At 32.7% G+C, this 27438-nt stretch overlaps 3 protein-coding genes across 4 annotated transcripts in view; 2 read left to right on the forward strand and 1 right to left on the reverse strand.

Annotated features, from left to right (window-relative positions):
* The window catches only part of LOC106665399, a 621066-nt gene extending 618974 nt beyond the window's left edge, over window positions 1-2092 (forward strand). For both annotated transcript variants that reach the window (XM_014391809.2, XM_014391810.2), the window contains one exon: window positions 215-2092. In XM_014391809.2, the coding sequence (XP_014247295.1) occupies window positions 215-421 (207 nt within the window). In that variant the 3' untranslated portion in view covers window positions 422-2092. The remainder of the gene's footprint in view (window positions 1-214) is intronic.
* Window positions 2093-10549: 8457 nt separating this feature from the next.
* Window positions 10550-16017, reverse strand: LOC106665427 (integrator complex subunit 14). Its single transcript, XM_014391843.2, has 8 exons — window positions 15901-16017; window positions 15556-15752; window positions 13961-14131; window positions 12058-12354; window positions 11598-11867; window positions 11325-11502; window positions 11118-11266; window positions 10550-11058 (listed from the first exon to the last, which is right to left on the reverse strand). Exons 2-8 carry the CDS (start codon window positions 15712-15714, stop codon window positions 10846-10848), a joined length of 1437 nt encoding a protein of 478 aa, XP_014247329.1. The 5' UTR covers window positions 15715-15752; window positions 15901-16017; the 3' UTR covers window positions 10550-10845.
* Window positions 16018-17314: 1297 nt separating this feature from the next.
* On the forward strand, window positions 17315-24750 carry LOC106665398 (charged multivesicular body protein 4b). Its single transcript, XM_014391808.2, has 5 exons — window positions 17315-17679; window positions 21611-21788; window positions 21868-21982; window positions 22271-22412; window positions 24190-24750. The coding sequence occupies exons 1-5, from the start codon at window positions 17499-17501 to the stop codon at window positions 24237-24239; spliced, it is 666 nt and encodes a 221-aa protein (XP_014247294.1). The 5' UTR covers window positions 17315-17498; the 3' UTR covers window positions 24240-24750.
* Window positions 24751-27438: the final 2688 nt, after the last annotated feature.

Consider the following 27438-nt stretch of genomic DNA (forward strand, 5'->3'; position numbering starts at 1 on the left):
TGATAGGAATATTGAAAAAAGAACACTGCCACTTGAGTTTCAGGGCTTCTTAGGCAGTAATTGCATCATTCATTGAGTTGCCTCAGAGAATTCCTTGCCTTTGGGTACTACAAATTTAGCCAGAGCCCCTAAAAATTTTCTATTTTATCTTTCTTTCTAATTGCCCATATAAAATGTACTGAAATGTTTTAAAAATATTTAATTTGCTTTTTAGGAGGAATGTGAAGGTCCACTTTTGGAAATCAGTGAGATGATCAATTCCCAAGACACCATCGTACACTCACATTTGCTTCTCTCCATATTTAAAATGGCGGAAGTTGAAGTTATATATCCAGCTCCAAGTTCAGCCATTAAGCAGGCACCGCTCAATATATCAATTTTTGTAATATTTACAGTTTTTTTCAGATCCAAGTTGTCATGACCATAGTGGACTTAATCACCCCTAGATATAAATAAATTCGATGTCACAAAATCTGGTTTCTTCTGTGACTAAGTGTAATCTCTAATTCTGTACACTTACAAAATGTTTAAGTAATTTAAATGATAAATTTCTAAGGAAGTAGTAGCAGAAGAGAATAATACAAATGATTGCCATCTGGTCAATTATTATATGACGTTAACTACTTACTGAAAGATAAAATTGCTCGCATTTATGTAAATAAGTCATTTAAAAAATAAAAAGTATTAAATAATTGGATCTACAGATTTGGGTTAAAAAACAATATTACAAAAACTTGATAGGTATGCTGAAACAGGAGCAATAGGGGTGTTGGTTGATCTGAATCTTTGTTAAATTGTTTTGTGATAATTGTAATATTGTTATTTAAACTTTAAATTTGAATTTTTCAAATTATTAATCCACACACTTTGTACAAGTCAATAAATGATAGCAAAAATACAATTTAAGTTTCATAGATTTGCAATTCACAAAATAATAGTACAAAAAATGTTTTCAATTCCATATATATATATATATTACGCAGGGTAGGCGACCAAGACCCGAGGGGTTAAATGCCTTCAATTCCATATACTTATTGAGCTAAAAAAAAATTAACAAACAAAACAAATCACCTCTGACAATTTGTACATAAAATTACTTGGACACTTCCAGAACAAAAAATATATGTGGACATGTTGAAATATATTGTAGCATATAGATAATAATGACAATAGATTGTACAGATTCAATGTTGATTGTTTAGTCACAATATAAGTTAAATAAATGTATATATTTAATTATATAGTTTCACTAAGTTTTATTTAGCAACTTTACTGAATTTATGATTTATTATCTATTTGAAGCTTGTAAAATGTACATGTTATAGTTGAATTATTTTGTGTAATGATATTCTTAAATATTTACGCAACTGAAAACAACAAACATTGCAGTAATTGATATGAAACGAAATAAGTCATAAATGAACTCACTTCAATCAGATGGTCATTTCTTAAATTGTAATCATTCAATTCCATTGATCGGATTTTTTTCATAATAAGGTCAATCTTGTAAAAACTGAACTGAATGTCGTGCTCTCAAGACAGTGAAAATCAGATCTGTTTCTTTGTCTTGGTTTGGTTCCCTAACCAACCTTTACCTGTAGGGCTTTCTTCCTTTTCTCTTCACCTTAGCCTACAAAAGCTCTATCAAGTTTTTTTAAGCACTATTGCTTTGCCGGAGTTTTCTCAGTTAAAATGTGTCCAGGATGGACCACTTGGAGGTGTACGTGTAGAGTATTGAGAAAGGGATCATCCCTAACCTCTAAGTCTTTCTTCTTTTTCTCTACACCTTAGCCAATACAGCATTTATTAGAGTTTTTTTTTAGCACTATTGCTTTACCAAGAGGTCTTTACCTTCCTCGCTGGAGCTTTGTCACATTAAAACATGTCCAGGGAGGGCCGCTTGGATGTGTCTGGGTTGAGCAATTAGAAAAGAACCATCTGTACTGATCGTACATTTTTAAGACATTTTACATTTTTTTAAGTCTTGTTTGTGAATTGGTTTGTGTCACAATTTAATTTCTAATGTGATTCTGTACAAATGTGTACAGTTTTTATTTAATAGATTTGAAGTTATGATTTATGAAGCTAAAAAGTAAACCAATTTATCAAGTAAAGTAAGTCTCTGGCATTTAAAAAAAAGTACTGATTCTTTTTTATACAAGGTTGAATCCCGTGCAGCACTAAGTAAATAAAGTAGGCAAAATTTGTTCAATTTGGTCGTTTAGTTAAAAAGTTTATATAATAATTTTTGTCTTATATTACTTAATCAAATAATTAATTAAAATAAAACAATACACAGGGAAAAAAATTATGTCGTTTTTATGGTGTAAATTTAAAAAATCACTTCCGGTTGAAAACATTTGGAACGACATTAGCCAGTGATACTTTGGCCCTTTCTGAAGCACACCTAGGAATTTCGAACAGAATTATGTAGTGGGTAAAGTGGTAGGAGAGTTGAAAAAAGTATAAACAGCAGGATGGAGGTGTGATATGTTGCGTGTTATGCAGTCGGCATGCTAAGGTGCACAAATTTTTGCAGGATTGACTAATTGTGAAAAAAATGAAATGTTTTAACTTTGGATCTGAATAAAAAAAGAAACAATGTCAAACCTTCGACTATTTTTAGCGTTGAATTAATGCTGTTAAAAGTATTTGGATGTTAGAAATTGAGAAAAATGTTCATTAGAAAGAGAAATTTGTTTGTTGCTGTGTATATAACATAGCTATATCAAAGAAATTATTTTTATTTGATCTAAACAAAAAATGTGTATTCTTTACATTAATATTTAGTCATTAGAGCTGTTAGTTTAAATGAATTAAGAATTCATTGCTGCTGTACAACATAGCTCTTCTGCTTAAAATCAACGATTGTTATTACTTGTGTTAATTTATTAAACAATTTTATTTCTATAAAGAAGAAAACAAGTTGAGGGTTGCCTAAAAGAAGATTATTTGAAAAGATTTTGACCAAAAATCCTATTTTTAATGCAATCAGAATTATTGCACCGAAGACCTTAATATATTCCAATATCAAATAATCAGTGTACACTACGCAATCTTATTTATAAAAAAAATATATATATGTAAATTCTATATAAATGTATACTGTTTTCTGAGGACTAAAAGGAAAAACAAATTCATTGTGATGGCATTGAAACATATACATATCATAAATCAGACTGAGTATCGAGCTAGCAGGCATCTTCTAAACATACATATCATTATTAAATATATGAGAGTTATATTTAAAAAAATAAAAAAAGTAGTTTGTATAATGTATTTGTAGTCTAAGGAAATTGTGTAAATGGCTCAAAATAGGAATTCAGAATGTATGTTAATTTTCCAATTAAATCTCCACTGTTTATGATTTGGGAATTAATTTATTTTCCTATAAACTGTAACTTTTTTATTTGTTGTACTGTTATTTCAAGTATTGTATGAAACTAAAAACTCAAAAAAATGCTTTATTGTTTTGTTACAATAATTCCAAATAGAAATATTAACTCATCTTATGTACTTTAGTTTTCCTATTTGTTTTGGATAAACCTAAGGTGTCAGAAAAACCTCTAAAGACTATAATCTTAGGACACTTGTGCCTAAACAGTTCAATCTAAATAATTTGTACCAAATTATTAGACCTTTTAATGAATGCTAATTAAAGGGTCATCATATATTATTTATAGGGAAACGATAAATTTATATTCTTTACCTCAAGATTGTTCTTTTTAACAATGTTGAAATATTTAGATATGTATCAGATTCTACTGTACTGTCATTTGTATATACATAGTTCATGATCTGCAATAAGAAACTTTTTTCTGGCTGAAAAAATATACTAAAATATACAAAATTGTACTTCATTTAAAAATATAAACCCTTTAAACCTTCCTCAGCTAGTTTGATCAAAACCACAGTGGATTAGTAGTTAAGGTTTCCGACCCATGTTTGCCATACTAGCAGTTCTTGGTTCGAATCCCGGTGTAGCCCATGGATTTTTAGTTGATAATGGTATGAAAAATGTATTGTAAAGTGGTTGGACCTTTCTTCTGTGACACCTAATGAACAGTTGGATGTCAAGCCCCCTTGTAAATTCGTCCTGATCTGTGAATTTTTTTACATAATGACTTGTTTTTAAAATTCAGAATAATTAAATTCACTAATTTCATGGTCCGCTTGACCAATTAATATATTACAATTAATTAAAGTTTTTAGTTGAGATAAAAAAGTCAATGGTACGAGCGGGATTTGAACCCACGATCATCGGCTTGATACGCTGCTGCTCTACCACTTGAGCTATCGTGACCTCGATCCACCCGGACACCAACTTCCCATCTCAACCGCACCCTTTGAATTCTCCCTCCTTTTTGCCATTTTTCAAATGTTGTGAAATCAGATTGGATTCTCGACGACAAATGAAATGGCCACAGAGAGCTTTAGTGAAGTATATTTCACTTTAAATCATTTAATTCACTAATTTTGTGGTCCGCTTGACCAATTAATTGTAATTCAGAATAATCTCATTAATGATAATAATAATTTTAATTAATTACTCTTTTTATCTAAGTATATGGATTAATATAATAATAAAGAGATTTTATTTTTATTTTTTTAAGAAGTTACATAGAAGAACTGACTAAAAGAAAATCGAATTATTTGGTCTGAAAACAGTAAGAATGAGAGGTACAACTTAACAATTAATTTTCAATTTATTTACAGTCAATTTTTTCTGGGTGCATAACATTTTGATTAAATATTTGAGAATCATAATATTACGAAAGAGAAGAGAAAAATCAGGTTAATGAATTTCCACAGTATTTAATTAAATGATTATGATGATAATGATAAATTTGGATGTAGATGTAGATATAATTTTTCCAGGGTATGGTATACTGCACCCTTTAAGAGCTATTGTATCCCCCGTGCTCTGCCTAAAGCCCATTGGTGAGTCCTATTTCATCAAGAAACTTAATAATAGGCCCGGTTTCAGTGGTTGAAGCTCTTCTATGGTCACATTATACATCCCAAAACTTATCCTGCGGGCTAATGTAGCTCCGCAGTTTGTTAATAAATGTGTTGGTGTCTCTTCTGCTTCCTTGCAGAATCTACATGTGCCATCTTGGATTGTTCCAATTTTCTTTAAGTGTTTGTTTAGTTTGCAGTGTCCTGTTAGGATTTGCAGTCTGTTCCTGCTTCCTTTGACACATTCTGTGATTTCTTTCTTGCCAAAATTGGTTAGAAGATTCTTGGATTGTTTATGTCCAATGAGTGAATTCCATTGTTCCTTCATTTTCTTTTTGCCCTTCTGTCTGAGATATTCGTTAATAGTGTGGATTCCTATGCCACAGAAGGGTTCGATAAATTTGGATACTAGAAAGTCAGAGTTTTTGTTTCCCCAAGCAGCTTTCTGGCTCATTCTACTTTCCTAGTTCCTTATTCAATGCAATCCTATGCTAAGTATTCGGTCATTGATTGTTGTTGCTAAATTTCTTCCCCTATGTTTTCTTTTTATATCCAAGTTATGTCTCCATTGAGCAGTTGCTTCACGTTTGAAGATTACACGGGTGGCTGTTTCTTCCTCATTATTGCATAACCTACAAGTGAGGTCATCATTGAATATACCAATGTTTGTAGATGTTTTCTCCTATCCTCCTCTGAGTTTAACCCTCTCTAACTGAACCAGTGAGTTTGCCAGTCTTAGTGAGGGTTGTTTTAACACAAGCTTACTTTGTTTGGCACCTCTAGAGTTTATCCACTTTTGTCTTTTTTGGATCGATTCTGTAATGAAGGATTCTATGTTTTTATATTCCAAGAAAGGTATACGACATCAGGGTATTGCAGTTCATCCTCTGGCCGAGTGTCTGCCTTTTCATTACTCAAAATTCATTTGTGACCAGGTTCCCAAGATAACATCAGGTTATTGTTTTCCCCCAGGTTTTGGAAAATTTGGATGCATTCAGTGACTAATTTTGGTGTGATTTTTTTACATGTCGACACTTTAATAGCTGCTTAGCTATCTGATCTTAAAAGGATTTTTTGTTAATGCAACCTATTTTAAGATTTTCTAAGGTACAAGCACTGATGGCATGTATTTCAGCTTGAAGGACCGAGATCTTGCTAACCTAGGCCCCTAGAAAGTGAAGTTTTGATAGAAGATGTCTCTTTTGATTGTTGAAATAGCAGAAGACCTCTTTCAATGGGTCATGCGTGGAATTGGTGCAGGCCTGATCAGCTGCAGAATGATGATGCAAAGTTTACAAGGAAACGTAAAAGCATAAGAAAATTGGAAGGTGTATTCCCAAGAACTGCAGCCCTTTGACTACTGTACGTTCCCTGGTTCCCAGGATCATGAAATCAATCCCCATTTATATGAATTGATGTCTGATTTTATTAACTATTGTTGTGTGCCCAAAATGTTTAGTTCCCATCCAGTTTCATTGTTTCTAGGGCATAAATACACCATGATGGTAAGACCTATGCTGACATACGAAGCTATAGCCTGGGCCGATAAAGAAGAGTAACAAAATGAAGAGAACTCACAAAAATACAGAGACTTGCATGCATTTGTATAACAGGAGCAATGTGAACAAGTCCCACAGTTGGAAAGTAGAAGATATTAGGATTAATTCCCCTACACCATATGATAATGAGGACAGCACAGAAAATTATTATTAGTATTATTAAAGAGAAACCTACAACAGGAATGAAACTAAAATAGAGAGATAGCAACAACATAATGAAAGACCATCCAATACTCATGGCTTCTAGAGATGACACGAACAGGATGTTTGAATTTAATCAAAACTTCCAAACAAACCTAGGTACCAAAAAATATTAGGAAAAAGAGAAAAACACTTCCTTTAAAAATGGCACCATCTATTGGTACCCGGATTGATCTAAAACACAAGAAGGTATGGGGGCAGGTCCTGGAACCAAATACTCAGAACCCATGTGGAAATACTCCAGTATCTTCCAAGCTGAGGTCTACGCAATAGAGGATGTACTCAATTTAACTTGAATAAAAGGTACAAAAATAATAGCATAGGTACCATGTCAGATAGCCAAGCAGTCATCAAAGCACTAACTAAGTTCAAACATCATTAGTTCAAAGATGGTGCTGAACTGAAAAACCAAACTAAACATATTAGGTATACAACAAAGTCAGCCTCTGTTGCGCCCCAGGACATGTGGGAGTAGAAGGCAATGAGAAAGCGGGCACCCTTGCAAGAAAAGGGGCTTCTATACCGCTGATAGGACCCAAACCCTTCTGTGGCATAGGAGCCCACACTATCAATTAGTACCTCAGACAGAATGATAAAAAGAAAATGAAGGAACAATGGAAATCATTCATTGGACATAAACAATCCAAGAACTTCCTAACAAATTTTGGAGGAAAGAGGTAACAGGATGTATTAAAGGAAGCAGGAAAAAACTACAAATCCCAACAGGATTCTTAACAGGACACTGCAACTGTGCATTTGAAGAAGATTGGCATAACCCAACTTGGCGAGAGCAGATTCTGCAAAGGAGCAGAGGAAACACCAGCACATCTATTAACAAACTGTGGTGCTACACTTGCCCACAGGAGGAAGTGCTTTGGGGCGTACAATTAAACCATAGAAAAAATTCAACCACTGAAACCAGGCCTACTAATCAAATTCCTTGATAAACTAAGGGCTGGTTGCACCAACTTGGCTTAAACACAGTTTAGTGCTGAACCGGGTTCAATTTACAAATTGCCGTTTTTCATTCTATCTTGAACCGAGTGCAAATGATGAACCTGGTTCAACTTTGATCAGCCGTCGAGCGTGGGTTAAACCTAGTTCAGAGTGCGTCATTCATTTCTTTACAAAACCTGTGTTTTTAAAGATTGAACTTTTGATTAAAAAAAGTTGGAAGAGATTTTTTATTGGTTTTTGTTCCCACGTTCCAATAAAAATTTATCTCAACTTTTGATATGCATTTTTACGAGGGTCCAACAGAAGAGGTCATACCAACCCTCGGGGTGTTGGTGTTTTTGTATGTATGTTGTAAGTAAGTCTGGTACGAATGCAGAACTGCTGGATTCGAACCCCGGACACTTTAGTGATGAGCACCGTGTCAACGCCTTACCGACGACCCCACTACATCATAGTTCTAAGTGGTTTTGTATTTATATGAGCAACAAGCCCGACAATTTTTATTTGCTTTACGATATAACTCAATGCTTTCTCTCTTGCATATTTATTAACACTCATCAATTAGCATCATCATTAGGCCGCGAGGTTCAGTAAAACGAACATTCCTTTGAACTTGGTTCAAATTATGAACGAGGTTCCAGTGAACCCTGTTTAAACGTTGATTGGTGCAACAGGCCCTATGACTCGCCAGTGTGCTAGCACGGAACGGGGGATATAATGGCTCTTAAGGGGTGCAATATAAAATACACCCTGACTAATCATATAGATCTACATCGACATGGGTATATTCAATGAAAACGTCATTTGTAGGTTATATTATATCTTGACAACAAACACTACCAAGAAAACCTGGGTAAAAATAATAGGGCATTGATGGCCTAATTCGTCATTAAAGAAGGATCTAGGAAAATTAAAAATAACCCCAAAAAAAATTCAACCACTGAAACCGGGCCTACTAATCAAATTCCTTGATAAACTAAGGTCTGGTTGCACCAACTCGGCTTTATCTCCATAACTTGGCAGTGCCCCACCTCATAGTATGTTCTTATCTTCATCTTCAGGAACACCTTGCCTGATTTACATTCTAGCCTGAGTACAACATTTAAAAAACCGTTAAAAGCTGAGAATTGACCATAATAAAGAAGAAATTGGCATATTATCTCCAAATGTGAAGCAAGCACTCAATGGAGACATAACCTAGGATATCAAGGAGATCAAGGAAAAAATAATTGCAGCAATGGCATTCAAAGACTATAGAAATGATGAATGGTGTAGTGAGTGTGGTGTTCAATCCTTTTAAAAAGATAGTTCCTACTCACAGTAAGTTTATGGTTTATAGTTTTAACAATAAGTTTATAGTTCCTACTTACTGTGAGTAGGAATTATCTTTTTAAAAGGATTCAAAGTCTATTTCTTAGGAGAAGGATCAATTCAATTGAACTGAACAAAGGTAGTAGGAAAATTAAAAATAAACCAAATTCGGCAGTGCTTGGGAAACAGCAAACCCCTTTTTCATAGTACACTTTTATCATCATCATCATCAAGAGTACTAAGGTCATTGAAAAATATTAATAGTTTTTTATAGCATTTAGCAATTATAACGAGCATAAGAGGATTTCAAGTGATTCGGTCACACAATAAAATATGAAAAGTTATATTTACACAAATATATAAAAAATTTAAAAAAAAAACTGTAATGACTAAAAATAAGTCAATAAAACCAACTCTTTTTTTTGCATGTTTGATTGGAAGAGTGGCTTCCAATATTCCAAGTAGGTTTCTATGATATTAATTATTGTGAGCAGTTAAAAATTTGATGTATAAAATTGATTTAAACTTAAACATAAATAAATAATTAATTAATTAATGCTAAGCAATTATTTAAAAGCAGAAAATTTTTCTGTGTCCAAGATTGTTCATTTATTGATTTTGACTTATCAACAGCGATGTCATTGTTTATATCAAATCAAAATAAATCACTGTTTGTATTTAAGACAATTTTTTCTCTTAAATAAAATTATTTTAAAAAGTGGAAAATGTTGGACTCTTTTTTAATCTTACCATAAATAAAATATTTTGTACTTTCCATAAAATACACATTGTACACGTTAAATACACTATACACAATTTTTTTAAATAGTATGTACACACTCAGCGTACACAGAGATTTGTAAATCATTTGTACATACATGTGTTTATGTTGGAAAACAAAAATGTAAATAATTGTTTTAAATTCAAATAAAAAAAGAGCAAAAAGCGTAGATAAATCTTTATATATAAACACAGACACAAAAGAATCAAATTTCAAATCCGAAACAATCAGTCTGTTATTTAAGTGTACTATTTTTTTTTTTTTTTAATTTATTTGCAAGATAAAAATAATAATCGATAAAAATAAAAGTTCTGTTTTTCTTTACAATTAGTACACAATCATTTATAATTTTTAAGTTTAATATTAATTCTGAATACAAATACACTTAACTTTTTCCACTTTTTCTGTAAGTAGTAAATAGTAGAATTAAGACGGAAAAACTTTTTTATCTTGACCAAAACCTTTCATAAATATTAATTAATTAAAAAATGTTAATTGGTCAATTGGACCAGGAACTGTAATGGATTTAACAAGGAAAGTTGATATTTCTTATTTCTGCCTTTTTGCTTTATCGTAACTCAGTAATAACTATGCATGACCTTTGATCCAAAATAGTGCAGTAAATTTTAATATTTACTGCTAATTTATTATTTTAAGTTTTATTTTATTTTATCTGTATAAAAGATAATTGATTGTTTTGATTTTTTAAAGTATTTAATTGTAATTCATTCAATTATATTAAGTAGATTTTTAAAAATAAATGAATAAATAAAAAATAAGGCACTTTACGAATTATATAATTTTTTATGAGGACTAACAATAAATTTTATCTTTTCAATTATATCCTCTTCATCTGATCAATTTATGCAGTAATATTAAATTTTAATACATACATTGATTCTGCGTTCTTGGTTTATTTTTGTTTAATTTCCCATGTCACAAAAACAACATAATTATTTAAAAACTAATGCACCTATAAACAAAAGTTAAGCTACATTTTATTAAACAGAAAAATTTTATGAACATTTATTTTTTTTAGAATTTTTTAAAGAACCCAATTGAATTTTATTCTTATGATCAAAACGACATATTCATGGGTAAAATGACATATTTTGGGTCCCTACTGCATGGTTGTCGAAGTATGACGGCAGCATGAGACAACTGGAATGCACACGCCGGATGAACCGTCCCAGGAAGCGTTGTACATTCTCTATCCAAAATGGCCGCCAAACCGTCGATAAGAGGAAGAAATCCCAGACAGATTGCTGCTCTTCGGACACGATTCAACTCCTGAAATGATAGTTGATGTAAATAAAGTTAACAGTTATTAAAATGACATTCAATCATACTTTGTAAAACTGCAAAGTCTTCTCTGGGATTTTACGTGCATGGCGCAAAATCTTTTGGATATCGGTTTGAAAACCAGCTTGACGGATCCAAGCAACACAATTGGCTGCATAACTTCTTTTTTCAACTGTTTTAACAGGAAAACTTTCACCTAAGACAGTAAGACATGTATTAAATATATTTTTAAACTGTATTAAAGACGTTATTACATTCTTCCGATGCAGTCTTGATTGTAAGATTATTTAGGTCTCCAAGCCAAGGTACAGGTTCTGAACCAGGTTCCAACAGACTGAGCATGAGGTTGGATTTCTTTTTTGAATCGGCCCAAGAAAATAGAACACCATACCAATTATTTCCAACTTGACATAGAGCTGCCATATTTTCCACCTACAATACACAATTTATATTTATTTTAGAATTTTTAACTATATTGTTTAAAAAACTTTTTAATAAAGCAGACATTTGATCTGGGAAAAGTTTACCTTTAGAGCTCCATGAAGCAGAACACAAAATGAAGGCACTTGCCCCTCATCTTGGCCTTCGTCATCTGAATCTGTCGAAGCCTGATTTCTGCTCGAATAGGATGAAAATGGCTTGTGCAAATACGGTATTGGTGGTGAGTAAGGCAGAACGAGATGTCTTGACACAGCTCCGGGGCTTCCAACATTTTGGAGTTCAATAAATCCACAAATTTCTATTTGTGGTTCCATAGTGTATGTGGCGTACTCAAAGTCAGAAACTTTGAAATGAGGCTAATTTAAATGACACAATTAAATTTTATTCTTTACTTTCTTAATATGTTTTTTATATTAAGATGCATTAAATAATATTAAAAGTCTTTCATTTTGTTTTTAATTTAGCACTACAATTAGCCTTAAATATAAAATTACACCAATAAAGTTCCAAATATGAACTTTTAAGCATTTTAAATTTTTGCCTTACCTCTGGACTAGGAGTCAATGAGATTTTTGAATTAAAATGACCACAAATTAAGTTTCCAATCCACAACGAATAAAACCGTTCCCCTATGGAAATAAATAATTGTTGGACTTCTGTACCAGATATTGGCAAATCGGGTTGGTACACTTTCACGCTAAACTTGAACCAATCAATTTTTGACGGGACATTACTTCGCACTGGTTCAGAACTAAGGGAAACGAAAATTATATTTCCAGGAAATGAGAATGGAAGTTGTAATCCGCATAGGTTTATTACATTGTCCATAAGAACCACTACTATCTGCAACAAAAAAACACAAACACACAAAAGTTAAGTAGATATATTGTAAAATGTGCAATAGCAAAGACTTTCATGCAATGGAACAGGCATAAATTAATTTCCTCCCTCCCCCAGGTCAACTACCTGCCATGGCTATTGCCAGCATCTCACATTTTTCACCCAAGGTTTTTTTATTACCAAAATTTGGCTCTCTAGTAGGGGGGGGCTAGCATATATTTTATTATCATATTTTTGATGAATTTTTGTGGCTGTTCATTTTCAACAAAATCATTCTTAATTTGCCCTTCCACACATGGTAAAAAGGCTTTGCAACTCATGTACACATGACATACAAATAATTAAAATTTTAGGAGGCGCAGGTGCTCCTTATGCAGAGAAAGGTTGCTCGATGTGTCCCACATAATAGAGGCGAGTCATGCCTTGGCTCCTTACAGAGAGCGTGTAGGCATGCCACCGGACTTATGAAGAGTTCTCGAACACGGTAGCGAGTTTCAGAGTCCCCTGTTCCGCTTAAATGGGTTTTTTTATTGTATATAATATGTCTTATGTGTTGTGTCTATATGTTTTGTCTGAGTGCATGTATTTATTAGCGTGAATGGCGAGGGGTGAGGGTGAAATATAACGTCATCATCGCCCCTCGAACGTTGAGAGCGTAAGAGTGTGTGTTCAGGGTCGATGGCGGAATTTTTATAAAAGTACTCCATTGACCCCAATCTAGATTAGTTTGAGTATAGGTCGGTGGAGGAATATCAAATACTCCATCAACCAAAGTGAATGAGTGTTCTGTACAGATGTATTTATGTGTATGAATGTATTTATTTGTATGATGTAATGTTTGAAAGTTTGAAAGTGTAAATAGAATACAGACTTAGTTGGGGGCTAAAATGACATAGATGTCGGAAGCCCCAGTCAAAAAAAAAATGTATCTAAAACTAACTTAGGTTAGTAGGTCCATGTTGTACTGTAATTCCGCCACAAACCCACATAAACATTCAATGTAATTAATACACTCATACAATATGTACAGATGAAATTTGGGGAGTTACTGGGGTATTTGATATGCCAGAGTGGTCCCCCTTTCACTCTAAATACAAATACGCTAAAAAGCTAGCTTAATCGGTGAGTGTGTGGAGCACTCTATATTCTGCCACAAACTCATCAACTCACTCAACCTATTAGACTAACTAATAAATACATTCATTCAGGACAATAATATAGCTAACCTAATTTTATGAGTCTGTGGTCTCTATATTCCGACAAAAAAAAACCACAAACCTCTCTCAACCTATTGCACTAATACATTCATTCAGGACAATAAAATCTTGACTCCACTTAGTTTGGTGGGTCTGTGAGGTACTCTCTATTTTATCACAAACCCACCCATTCACTCAAACACTCATGCTAATAAATACATTCATTCTGTATGAAAAACCATGTGTGGAAAGCCACCAAATGCATCAAATTAAATTACAGTAACTATCAAAAATTCAAGACATACTGAGAGGGTAACTTTTCAAATTGACAAAAGTTAAAAATATTGATGGATTAATGTTTGGTTATTTGATCTAACAGTGGTTAATTACTTTTTAAAAAAAATATTACTTACATTGCAGGAATGAGAGCTGCCCCATTCTGAAACAATGAACTTTTCTACGGCTATTAAGCTTTCGGTCAAATAAAATTTATCATTAGATTTAATCTGAAGAAGCGAGGTTTTAATTGTGCTGACTTCTCTTGTAAATGGGCATAAGACTTCTAATCCATAAACATACGTCACCTGGAATAAAAATGTACACAGTAAAATCTCACAGTTTGTAGTAGTCAATTTAAAAATTATTCAGTCAATAATAATACGGCTTAACAAAAGTCTGAGCATTTTCTAGGTATATTTTTATACAAATGTTTTATTCATTGCAAACTCTTGAGGCATATAGACTCGGAGAGGCAGAAACAACTGTGCAAATATAGCCAGGAAGAAGAAGAGACAGCAGAACATGTTCTCTGTTGGTGTGAAGGCTTATGTACGCAGAGATTCCTACTCCTGGGAAAGGAAAAGCTCAGGCCTAAAGGATACGGGAGTCCTTGGAAAAGCTTTGGGATCAGATAAATAGCCTTAAGATTAATGAGGAGCTCTACACAACACTGGAGATGCACAATAAACTTGACAACTTGACACAGCAGTGTTGACAACAAAATTTGTTTGGACACCTAAAGCAGAGAAATGCATATAATTGAATTTGATAACTTTCCCCATGTGGTGTTTTCCCATTTAGAACAAACCTATTTATTAGTCCGAGTATGAATGAATGCATTTAATAGTCCTATAGGATGACAGAGTGTGAGTGTGTGTGTGTGGATAGTGTGGCAGAATATAGAGTATCCCACATACCCACCAAACTAGGTGAATGAATGTATTTATTAAAGTGATGGGCTAGTTGAGTGAGTGAGTGAGTGAGAGTGTGTGTGTGTGGGGGGGTGGAATATAGAGTACCACGCAGTAGGTTTATGACGGAATACACAATACCCCACGGACCCACCAACCTAGGTTGCTTTTATATATACATATATATAAATTTAGTGGTTGTGAGCGAGACAACGGCATAAAACCTTGGTGACTTTTTTTTTAAATTTTTAATTGTACATGTAGTGAAAGTTTATTATAATCAGTGTGAATGTGTTTATTACTGTGAATGATGGCAGGCAGAATATCCAGTACTCTGAGACCCACCAAACATAGGTTAGGCCACAATATTTTGTACGTACATGTGCATTTAAGTGGCAGAGCATTTTCACCACGTGTGGAAGGGTCAATTAAGAGTTATAATGGAGTTCCAGAAGTTTCATCAAAAATGAAAAATCGCTTGAAGGAGAACCAACCCGCAGCTGGGAGGCCAAAAAAAAAAAAAATTGAATTTGATGAAATGTAAGCACAATAACAAGAAAGACACTACAAAAATCGAATTTGTACCAAAGGTCTGGCAAATCTGAAAAGTTAGGTTTTTATGCATATCCAGATAGGCCACAAAGGTGTAGATTTGATCCCTACTAACCATCTCAGTCGACCCTTACTTAGGATAGACTATCACTCCGCAGGCAACTGAAGAAAGCAGTAAATTCCAAACTACAAATGATCAAAGCTCTCAAACTTCAAATCAAAGCACAGACTTCTGATACAGCCCAACAAAAAGATGAAATACATACGACTGAAATAAATTCTAAAGGTGCAGCAGTAGATATGTGATCCAATAAGCATGCTATCCCATTAATAGCCATTTGGAATGTTTTACTATATTCAGTACCATGTTTTTTAATCAATGGGTTTGTATTTGCAGACGTATCGAGTAATATTACAGTTGGCATCGTTATCTATGTTGTATTTTAGCTTTTCTTTGACTTGGCTGAAAAAAAGTTAAAATCAAACACTGACGGACAAACTAGTTCAATAAATGGGAAAAAACGAGAAGTCAAATGCCAAAAAACAAACTTCTCCACGGTTTTATTATGGATATTAATAAAAATCAACATTTTAATTAGGATCTTTTATACCTGAACCGTCTACTGTTGTCCAAAATTGACTTTTCGGGTAGAAATAAACAAAAGAAAATCTTTTTCACTTTCTTATAAGCCAGCCTTATTTATTTACAATTTGACATGTTACACGTAAAGAAGGTTATTCCGCGGAATCACTTGTCTTGGTATCTCAATGGCCATTCCACAGACACAAAATAATCAAACTGTTCAACTTTTGAATTTCAATATCCCACGTCAAATTGTATTTAATAAACTTTTTAAATTTGTTTTTCCTTTTTAAATTTGAAATTACAAAACCACTTCGTTAAAATAAGAATCACTGTTTGGTGTACAAATGGTTTTAGTTTGTAACTTTTTGGACTGCAACAAGGGTGTTTATTGAGCCTGTTACTATTAGCACTATTTTAAATTATATAGCATATATTCTATGTAGCCCAAACTGTTAAAACTCACCGGTCGGCCGAGAAAAATTAAAATAAATTATGAAACATGTTCTGTTATACACATCACTATTATGAGATTTCTTCATGGAAAGAATTGATTTTTTAAAAATAATATATAGATCTAGAAATAATCGCTTTGCAAAAGAGCTAATTTAATTTGCAAAAAAGTTAATCGTTTAAAAGATGTAATTGGCAGAAGGGAAATTTGATTTGCGAAAATGGGAATTTAAGTTGAAAAAGGGTTAATTCAGTTTGTAAAAGAGTAAATTTTCAATAGTTTGAATTTTAATTGTAACATGGTATATTTAATTTGCAAAAGGATAAAATTTATGAGTGAATATGATTTGTAAAAAGATGAATTCTATTGGTAAAAAGATGAATTTGGTTTGCAAAATAACATTAATTTGCAAAAGAATGAATTCAATTTTAAAAGACTGAAGAAACAAAGTGTGAATTTGACGTGCAAAATGATGATTTAAATTTGCACAAGGATAAAATTGATTTGCAAAAGTGTGAATTCTATTTGTAAAAGAGAGAATTTGCAAAAAAGGCTAATTTAGTTACAAAAATTTGACATGTAAAAAGTGAATTCAATTTTCAAAACGCTATAGGAGCTACGCGAATTCGGTAAAAGTGAGCTCGGCGGAAATTTTGAAGAAACGATGTCGATTATATTTTGATTGCGACATTATCAGTGAGGGTCGGAGGGTTGAATAAAATGTTTTTAATGTATCGGTTAAAATATAGACAATTTATTCTAATAAATAAATATTGAAGAGCACCCGCTGTAATTCAATGCTGTCATTGATAATATTACATTTTCCTTTCCCAGTCAGTCGTAATAAAGTTTTTATTACTTTATCCGAATAAAGTTACGGTAAATTTATGGATAGGTAAAATATAATAATAAGTTGAAAGTGGGAAAATGAAATTGAAATTTGTAGGATGGTTGTTATCGAAAAATCGACTATTTGGGAGGCAGGTGAGTCACCTGATATCTAGTAGCCCAGGTTGCCTGCCCAGTGAAAGATCCAGCGGAATTCCTTCCTCCCGTTTGCTCGTTCCTACGTTTAGTAGCGGACTTTTTTTTTTTTTTACATTTTTTCTTTAACAAAAACCGATCTCAAAATCGCGGTGCGATACAGCTGAAAATTAACAAAGGAAAGAAAGATGAGCTTTTTCAGCAAAGTATTCGGCGGAAAGAAGGACGACAAAGTCCCGACTGCGTCCGAGGCGATACAGAAATTGAGAGAAACCGAAGAAATGCTCGTCAAAAAACAGGAATTTTTAGAAAAGAAAATCGACCAAGAACTCGCCATTGTCAAGAAAAACGGGACGCACAACAAACGAGGTCTGTAATTTATTTTTATTTTTCACACTCGAGTCCTCTCCTTTCCTTTGTTTGTTTATCACGAGGTTACTTTCAACTGTGACAATCGCCTTTGATTTTATCTTTTTTCTAAACAGAATTTCTTTAATTTTATTACATTTTTGTTATAAAAAAACACTTTAGCATATTCCTGACCAGTTTTTTCGTTCGATTTCAGATATAAAAGCCTAATGACTAATCTCTGTTATGCCGAATATGAGTCATCCATTTAATTTAACTGTCGTAAATGTGCATTTTCTTTTAAATTGTATATTTTTTTAAATTTCTGGTGATTCCCAATCCCTTTCAACCCGACTGGATGTAGCATTAACCCCAATATTTATTTATCTATGCGTTGGGAAGTGATATTCCATTTCCGAATTTTGAGCAACTTCATAATTTTTTTTAAAATTATTTTTTCGTAATTGCCTATGTGTGAGTGACAAGTCAGGCTTCAAAGTCACATCTAACTTGTTACAGTGCCACTGCCGATTCAACGAAGCCTTACACATTTTTTCAAGAGGGTTTTGCTTTTCTACAATTACAGTTGAACCAGTGATTGACTTTTGTCTTTTTCTTTCAAATAGTGTTCAGCTGTTTGGAACCTTTCAAACATATGAAGTACTACATTCAGCAATATGACGGCTCTTGCGGCAGTGCGATATTTCTTCTAGCTGATAAGCTGAAAATGTATAAACAAATACAGTGAAGCCCCTTGTAAAAGGACAGTAATGGTGGCACTACTTTTGCCCTCTTTTGAAAAGCGTCCTCTAAAGAGAGATTTTTTTTCATACGATAACAGACAGCAGTCACTTTAAAATTTTAGGCTTCACAGTCACATACGACTTGTTTCAATGCCATAGACGATTTAATGAATATGATGGCCTTACACACTTTTTCAAAAGGCTTTTCCTTTTCCTCAATTCTAGCTGCACTTGTGATTGATTTTTGTCATTCTGTTTGAAATAGTGCTCAGCTGTTTCAAACCTATTTTGTACACTACAACATTCAACGGTATGATGCTGTTCATCTAGGTGTTGATTCTTTCGTTTGTTCATCGCTGGTACGTTTCCTTCAGTCTCGTCATATCCTGGTGATTACCTCTTCTATAAGGAGTTGAAGTGACTGATTTTTGTCTTTCTCTTTGAAAGTCTTCAGCTGTTTCAAATCTCTCATTTTGTCCACTTCTACATTCAATGGTACGACTGTTCTGGTGACAGTGCAATCCTTCTTCTGTCTGACAACCTGAAAACATACAAATGCAGTGAAATCTCTTGCAAAGGGACAGTCAACATGGCAGAACTTTTGTCCTCTTTCGAGAGGTGTATTCTAATGATTTTTACAATATGATAACACATTTTTCAAGTCAACCAGATATTTGGAAAATAAAAGTTTCAAATTGGAAATGACCTTTGGTATACACCAATGGATCCAAAATGGAATAAGAGAAGGTAGTGTAAATATGAAATAAAAATTTGAAAGTGTTCCTGACATAAATATTAAAATAAAAGAATTAAGCGAGGGAAAGAAGATGTGAGTGAAGATAAGAAAAGAAATATAGATTTTAGACACTAAATTTAAAAACAAAACACTGGTTTAGTTTTTCCACAATTCCAGCTGATCTAGTGATTGATTTTGTATTTCTCTTTGAAATTGTGAAATATTAACATTCAGGGGTTTTCTGTTCTGTTAAAAAATAAATCTTTCATGCTGGCACATCTGTAACAAAGGAGTCCCTTATTAAAGGGTTCACTATGTTACGTTTGTGTGATTACGTCCCCTTACAAAAAGATCTAGCTGCCTTCTCAACAAAAATCAAGATATTAAGAAATAAAAAGTCTTTCTCTGACCTGGGTGTGACCTTTGCATGTAGAAACCTGAAGAGAACATAAATTTTGTTTATAAATTATAAATAAATTTCATATGATTTTTCTCTCACAAGAGTAATCTAAATGCACATATAGCTTGTGAACCTTTGAATCTGATGATCAGTGCAGGCAAGAAAGGGTGCAGTAAAAACTGGTAAAATATCTAGTTTACAAATCTAAAGCAGCCACCATTTCATGCTCTATTAGTCCTCGACTCATCGTATTCTGGCCAATTAGTATTTTCCTGGAAAGTTTTTCATATATTATTGATGCATCCAATATCCTTTCTTCCTTTCACATAACAGAGATCTTGGAAGTCAAGTTGTATTTCACATTGGCTTTTACAGAACAAGCTATGGTAATACACCCCCTATCGAATGTCAAAACTGTTTAATGAGTTTGGTCATATGACGGATTTGTTTGCTGACAGTCTAGCCATCTTCACAAAATCAATCAGAGTGGCAGTTCTCGGTAACAGGCCTGCTGTTAAATTTAAATACTAATTAATTAGAATGTATTAAAATGTTTTATTGTTTAAAATTGTCCCTTAGTAGGATTTCCTATTGGGACAGAAATTTTTATAAATAAATCTTGACCACTTCAACTTTCTTTTCTTTATTTCTTATCTTCATTTCCATCTTCTTTCCCTCTCTCATTTCTTCTATTTTGGTATTTCACAGTCAGGAAACCTTTCAAATTTTTATTTCATATCTACACTACCATCCCTTATTCCATTTTAGATCCATTGGTGTATATCAAAGGCCTCAATTCAAATTCCAAAATTTTTCCACAAATCTGGTTTCAATTTCACCGAAGGGAGTTTTGATTATAAATTTATCTTTGGATAATCATGTGTTTGATTAAATTTACCGTTCAGTTGTGCAATGTTTACTGATTACTGATTAATAAAAGCCTAATTCTGCACACATATGTGCACACATAATGTGGGCTGAGTTGAGTGCATCGCTTCTCACAGTCCATCAGCAATTCCAGATTATCTAATTTACAATAAATCACTCGCATGCCTCGAGAATCACCAACCCAAGGTGTTGGAGGGGTTCAGACCTCGGTCTTATCCATCCACCGAGGTAGGGCACGGGAGTTGTCAACAGCTAGGTCATTTCAGCCCCAGCACAATCTTTCTCCAAATTCAAATCCATTCACACCCTCACTCCCTCTTAAATACATACTTTCCTGCTTACATACTATTCACTCAGTGTGATGGAGTACTAGATATTCCTCCATACTCTTTGTTATGGAAGCGGTAGCCTCACTACAAATTTCACGAATCGTACCATACTAATTTTTATTTGCTTGATAATCTGGACAGTACTTGTTTTTATTTTAATTTTACTATTTACTATTTAATATTTAATACCATCCTAAAACCAGGAGTAATTACTACTTAGATACTTAAAGACATTCTGTGTAGGATCTCTCTATCCACCATTTCTCCCAATATGTGATTCTGGCAGGTTGTATGGTCTTAGAATCCACAGTAGATCAGATTAATCCTGATTAATTAAGCCTCCAAGTAGTGTAAACTGTGTAAATGTAGAAATACATTAATAAGATTTTATTCAACCTACTATGTTGGTGGATTGAGGTACCGCTAGAATATAATTTTTGTATTTTATATTGATATTTAATGTGTCTTATTTCATGCAAATAAAATAATAATGTGATTTAGATGAGTAAACACACTAGATTGATGTGTGTGCTTTAGTTGATTATTCCAGAAATTTAAACAGCAAGAATTTTTTAGTAGTAAAACAAGATCCAGGCTTTTTAAAATAAAAATATTAAAAAATTGTGTTTAACTTCTAGGTGATTCAGTTTTGTTTTTAAAAAAGTGTGGTACTTACTATTATTTTACTAGCTGTCACTCTGATTTGATTGTTGGAAAAATTAGTTAGAACATGTGAAATAAATTATATGTTTCTGAGGCAAAGGAAAAGTCTGAAAAATCATTTTCCAATTAACTTTCCTCTTGTAATTTCAATAGAGAATTGCACAAATTATTTTAATTTTTATTGTGCTTCCAGTTGCGTTACAAGCTCTCAGGAGGAAAAAGCGATATGAAAGGCAATTGCAACAAATCGATGGAACGTTATCGACGATCGAAATGCAAAGGGAGTCCTTAGAATCGGCCAATACGAACACTGCAATTTTACAGACTATGAAATTGGCAGCGGACACACTTAAAAACACTCACCAGCAAATGTAACTATTGAAATTGACTTTAAAACTTGTTTAAATAAAATAAAATGAACAAATGCAATGTTTATTTGCTGTGTTTTAGGGATGTCGATCAAGTTCATGAGATGATGGATGACATAGCGGAACAACATGATGTTGCAAAAGAAATATCTGGCGCTATATCTAATCCTATTTCATTTGGAAATGACATCGATGAGGTATGACAATATTTAAATTGATTTATGTGATTTTCTAACTTCTCTCAATTTTGCTTTTGACTTTTTGATGCAATACATTGGATCAATACTATTTTCCCCACAAATTTGAATATTATTTTAAATTATTTTGTACTTTTCTAAATTTTTATTGTATCAATATATACCTGTAATTCATGTTCTTATCTATGTTTATCTGATAAGATACTATATTGCCATTGAATTGATCAGATATATCTTTGGGCATTATACTACTTTTTATTTACATGTTAATGAATTTTTTTATTTCAGGATGAGCTAGAAAGGGAATTAGAAGAATTGGAACAGGAGGAGCTTGACAGGGAATTGCTTGGAACCGGTCCTACTCCTACTGCAGACCAATTTCCACAAGTACCTCAAGCAGTTCCTGCAACCGCCAAGCCAAAAGCAAAAGGTATGTCATTAGTCTAATTGATACAATTAATAATGATAGTGTTGTAAGTATCGTACAATTAATTGTTAATATGGGGTCATAAAATAAGTATATAGGTTTTCCTTAAATGGTAAATTCAATGAAAAGTATTGTAAACAAATTTAGTCAACAATATTTGAACCATTTTGCTCACAATTTTTCCTATCTTACATGTAATTTTGTAATTCCATCCTCTGAGAACTTTTCGGTTTTTGAGTGATAAACTCATCAGTGTGTTTTCTGCAGTTTTTCCCTTAGTGGTATAAGTAAGTGGCCCTGATGCTCAATGTCCGTCCCTATCACTGAGCAATGCAAGACATTTAGCGTACACGCTTAATTACTTTTTGAGTGGATGGTTCAAAAATACAAAAACCATAGAGATAATATTCATACACTTTATTTTTACGCTTTTACAATCCGTTTTAATTTACAGGGTGTCCTTTTTTAAATGGCCCGGCTGAATTTCTCTGGAACAAATGAAATGTGTTTTTCTTTTCAAACTTTTTGTCATAACTTTGTCATTTTTTGACCAATTTAGAATCCGATTGCATCATTGTTTTCAGCGTAAAAAATCCTTTAAAATGATGTGTCAGGATATATAGGGTCATATTTGAAATTGTGAAGTTGAACTGGGCCTGATGTACCCTGTATAATATTACTCCAAAAAAGGTAAACATTTGAAACTAGACTAAAAAATATGAAACATTTTTTATAGGTCAGTAGTTCAAGAGAAATTCAGCTGGGCTATTTAAAAAGGACACCCTGTACAAAACAAACAATACAACTCCAAGGGGATGTGTTTATGTACAAAAATAACTTACCCCAAAAGCCAACAACACCAGTTCCACATCCTTTAGCTCCTCCTAGTTTCCCATTCCCACTGCTTCCTAGACCCTTGACAGTCAAATCTACTCGACTTAGCTCACCAGCTGTCACCTTTTTGGCTCTGGCTGAATGAGTCCTCTGGCTCTTGCTGACCTCCCCGACTGAGTCCATCCTAGACATTTGACAGTTGACATCTTGTCACGACCGAGTGTCTTCACTCACCCTCTGACTGAGTTTTCAATGGGGGTACTTGCTTTTCCAATGTTCCCATTTTATACTGATTTCCCAACCATCTAGATGGAAGGGAAAGCAAAATTTGTTGGGCCTGATGGTCATGACCTGCCCAATCACGCCACACATCGTAATTTTAGGAAGCTTCCATTATACAGCCACCTTTGTCGATGTCCCTATGATGAAGGGTGTACAAAGCTCATCCAGTTGACACGATCCCAATTTTATGGTGACCCTCACCTCAATGAGCCCTGTCCACGACACGCGACTATTTTCCTTCAATAAATAACACTTTGTCTTTTTTGTTATTTATTGGGGCTTTTCACTTGTCACATTTCTACACCCTCCAGGTTTTTAGGAAATATTCCTTTGTTCCCTACCGGGTTGCCGAGTCATCAGAGATTTACAGCTGTAGAAAATTTTTACACCACTACTTTATGCTGACAATTATTTCCAACTCATTTATTCACCAGCATATGGTAATAATAAAAAATCATTAAATGACAAAATACACTATTTTTCGTCCATGTAAATTAGCAATAACGCTTTGTAAAAATACAAGATCTTGAACAAAATTGAATACTAAATAAACACTGCTTCAAAACATAGTATCTATAAAAATCAAACTATTGAAAAATACGGTTTTGTGTTACAACCCACTATTAACTATATTTAATAGTATGTTATAACTTTTTTTTTTCAGTTTCAGATGAAGACGAAGATTTAAAACAATTAGAACAATGGGCAACGTAAACTGTAAAAATGCAGGGCGCACACCAAGTGAGATGGAGTTTGTTATTTCCATGTTTCTTTCACAAATTATTTAAAAAAAGTTTAGAAAAAGCTTATAACCTTTAACTACATTGTAGCAAAAATTGTTTGGATGATAAAAAAAAATTACAGTGCATAGTGCTTGAATTTTTTTCTTTTTCTTTGTAATAATTTAAATTTATTTACCGAAAAACATACATATAAAAAAGGCTGATGAAAAATGAATAAAAAAACTTATTGTTAAATTTTTTTTATTTTGTAAACGTTGAGCGACAAAAATTTTTTTACACGATACTGGACTGTTTTTGATTTTGTTTCACAATTGTTGAAAGCAGTTGTTTGCAACTGACCTAATAATGATTGATGGGTTTATTATCCAAATTCTCAATCAAATTGGCAATACGTTGTTTTATTATTTTCCAATTTTATAAAAATATTTGTTTTTCGTTAATCTTGATGTCGCAGAGCTGTTATAATTATAACGTGTACAGTACTTTCGTCTTTTAATTTAGGTATTCACTTCCTTGTAATCATTTTTGTAAAAATGTTTACAAATATATTTGCAATATATTTATTTTTATAAACTTAATAATTACATAATTTGAACAAAAAATTGTAAACATAAAAATATTAAACTATTTGTTTTCCCTATTTTATTTCAAATTGAAATATAAAGGAATATTCCAATTTGAGGCTCCATTTTTCTCTCCTTTAATAATCTTCAAAAAGACAAAACATTTAACAAAAAAAAAATCATAAATAGGTAAACAACAAATGCCTTTGTAAAAACCTTTGTTCAAAAAAGTTATTTTTTTATAATTTGTAAGCATTCCAAGTTTCTACAAGTATAACGTGAAAATGTTTTATATCTGTAATCTATGTCATTTTATTATTTTTTTCTCAAATTTTCATTAAATAACTTTAAATTAATTTAATGTAATACATTACAGGTATGTATTACACAATAATTTAAACGAGTAGTTCGAATAACATCATAAAAATGATTTAGGTGTAAATAACTGGCGATATCTTAACTGGTGATGAAACTTAATTTCTTTATTGATATAACTGGTTTTTTTTTTTTTTTTTTTTTTTTTTTTTTTTTTTTTTTTTTTACCGCATTTTTTTAATGCGGAGGTTCTTTTGAACCCAATTAACGACTATTACCCAAGTACTAAATAATTGATCGGTGGCTAAAATTTTATTTTTATGGGAGTTTTTCTCTTTCGTCCTCTACAATTTTGTCTTTGTATGCTCAAAACTTACAATTTATTAGGTACCTGCTCACAAATAAAAACATTTGTGAAAGCGGTATTGACTTAGAAAATGGCCATGTGTTGAGAAAAGTATTGAATAGATTTTTGTCGATATCAACACCAAAATTAAACAATCCACAGATTAACTTTGGTTGAGTTGGATAAACACATTAATATAATATTGTGTTTTTAAATGGTTATAAATTTTGTATATAAGAAGCGAAATTGCTAAACATCAAGTTTTTGTTCAACACGGGCTTCATTATTTAAGTGGTTAGTTTTATCGTCTTGTTCTAAATTTTGATTCTACTCAGAATAGTTAACACTAAATACTATGAATTTCAGTGAAACAGTGTAAACAGACGACTTATTTTATATATTAACATTCGAATAATCAAGATGAAAAATCAACCATATATGAAAACAAACAATGATGTAAAAACCATTTCAATGTGAGTCTAGCTTTTTAATTTTTAAATACTGTGTCAATATCATGAATCATATATGTATTCTTTTAGTAAATCCCAGATAAAAACTCTAGATATAACAAAATTATTCTCAGAGCATGGCTGTTTCTGCCAACGTTTACATCAGTGCTGATTTGTCACAGATTTCTGCAAAATCAGTTTAGTATACTACTCAGTTTGCATTGAAGGGTAATTTTTTTAAAATTTAATCGTTTTTACACTTTCTTTGTATGTTGAGTAACTACTGCTACGTTATACTCCTTTTGCTTATGGAAAGGGAGAAACCGTTTTTGAAAAAGTTTAAATTTAAAACGATGAATACTTCGCTTACATTATACATCCTGTGAAAAGAAAGTATATCGCTTGTAAATATTTGTACAAAATGTAATAAAAATATATCTAATGAATTGCTTTGTAAAACGTTTAAAAATAAATGTATATCTTGTGAAATTGTCTTGCAGTACTAGAAACCCTGTTACCATTACTTTGGTGAAAAATATTTGTTCAATATCAATTTTTTAATAATTTTGACCTTAGATAACAAGGGCATTGAATGAAAACCTTAGATTAACGTGCGTAGGGTGATGAGAAAGACGCCCTACTGCTGCCCGGGATATATATATATCTTGATCCAGAGGCTAGGGCCACAATTCAGAGGTTGACGGTAACCCATCCTCTATGGTGTGAAGATGTGATTCCAACCGATATTGGTCAACTGAACAGCCTCTGAAATGGCAATAAACCACAATACTCAGTTCAACAGGAATGTAGCTCAGGACAGAAGCATGTGGAAAAGTTCAATAAAGGACCATCACAGAACTACTAAACCTAAGACATGCTAGAACTAGAATAATAGGACTGCATATACTGAAAACATATAGACTCAGAACAGTAGAAACAATCCTATGTAGATATATTCCAAGAAAAAGAAATGTCTTAAGGCCTTTGCAGGATGAGATTCATACTCCTGGTAGAGGATAAACCATGGACTAAAGGATACAGACAGGAGCCCTTAACAAAGATTTTGAATCTGATAAAAAGCTTTAAGATTAATAAAGCTTAATATCCAACTACCCATTGGGTGTCAGTCATGAGTGACCACACCACTTTACAATATGCTTTTCATATCATAATCAATTATAAAGCCATGTACTATGCTGGGATGTGTATCAAACCCGAGTTGGACGCCCTAACCGCTCAAACAGTAGTTCCCATATTCAGCCATCTTGTATTTACTTATTGTAGTTAATGCATGTAAATGTCCAATAAATTATTCATCTCAACCTTATTTGCATGAAAATTGAATGTACTAAAAACTGGTTAAGATAAATAATAATAAGACCTGCCTGGAATAAAGACAAGAAAATACACAAGTGTAGTTAACTTAATTTCTTTTTTATTGCTTCATCCCATTCAGGAGACATACACGCCTCGTTATAACTGTTGGGGTCATTGTTT

Source organism: Cimex lectularius, unplaced genomic scaffold (assembly GCF_000648675.2).
Source record: "Cimex lectularius strain Harlan isolate CLEC.00 unplaced genomic scaffold, Clec_2.1 scaffold9, whole genome shotgun sequence".
NCBI lineage: Eukaryota > Metazoa > Arthropoda > Insecta > Hemiptera > Cimicidae > Cimex > Cimex lectularius.

Excerpts from the sequence above, each read along its gene's own strand:
- LOC106665427 (XM_014391843.2), bottom strand. The coding sequence starts at position 15,714 with ATGCCAACTGTAATATTACTCGATACGTCTGCAAATACAAACCCATTG. Across the intron at positions 14,132-15,555 it reads CTTTAGAATTTATTTCAGTC|GTGACGTATGTTTATGGATT; the intron begins GTATGTATTTCA and ends TTTTTATTCCAG. Across the intron at positions 12,355-13,960 it reads GCAGCTCTCATTCCTGCAAT|ATAGTAGTGGTTCTTATGGA; the intron begins GTAAGTAATATT and ends TTTTTGTTGCAG.
- LOC106665398 (XM_014391808.2), top strand. The coding sequence starts at position 17,499 with ATGAGCTTTTTCAGCAAAGTATTCGGCGGAAAGAAGGACGACAAAGTC. Across the intron at positions 21,789-21,867 it reads AAAAACACTCACCAGCAAAT|GGATGTCGATCAAGTTCATG; the intron begins GTAACTATTGAA and ends GCTGTGTTTTAG. Across the intron at positions 21,983-22,270 it reads TTGGAAATGACATCGATGAG|GATGAGCTAGAAAGGGAATT; the intron begins GTATGACAATAT and ends TTTTTATTTCAG.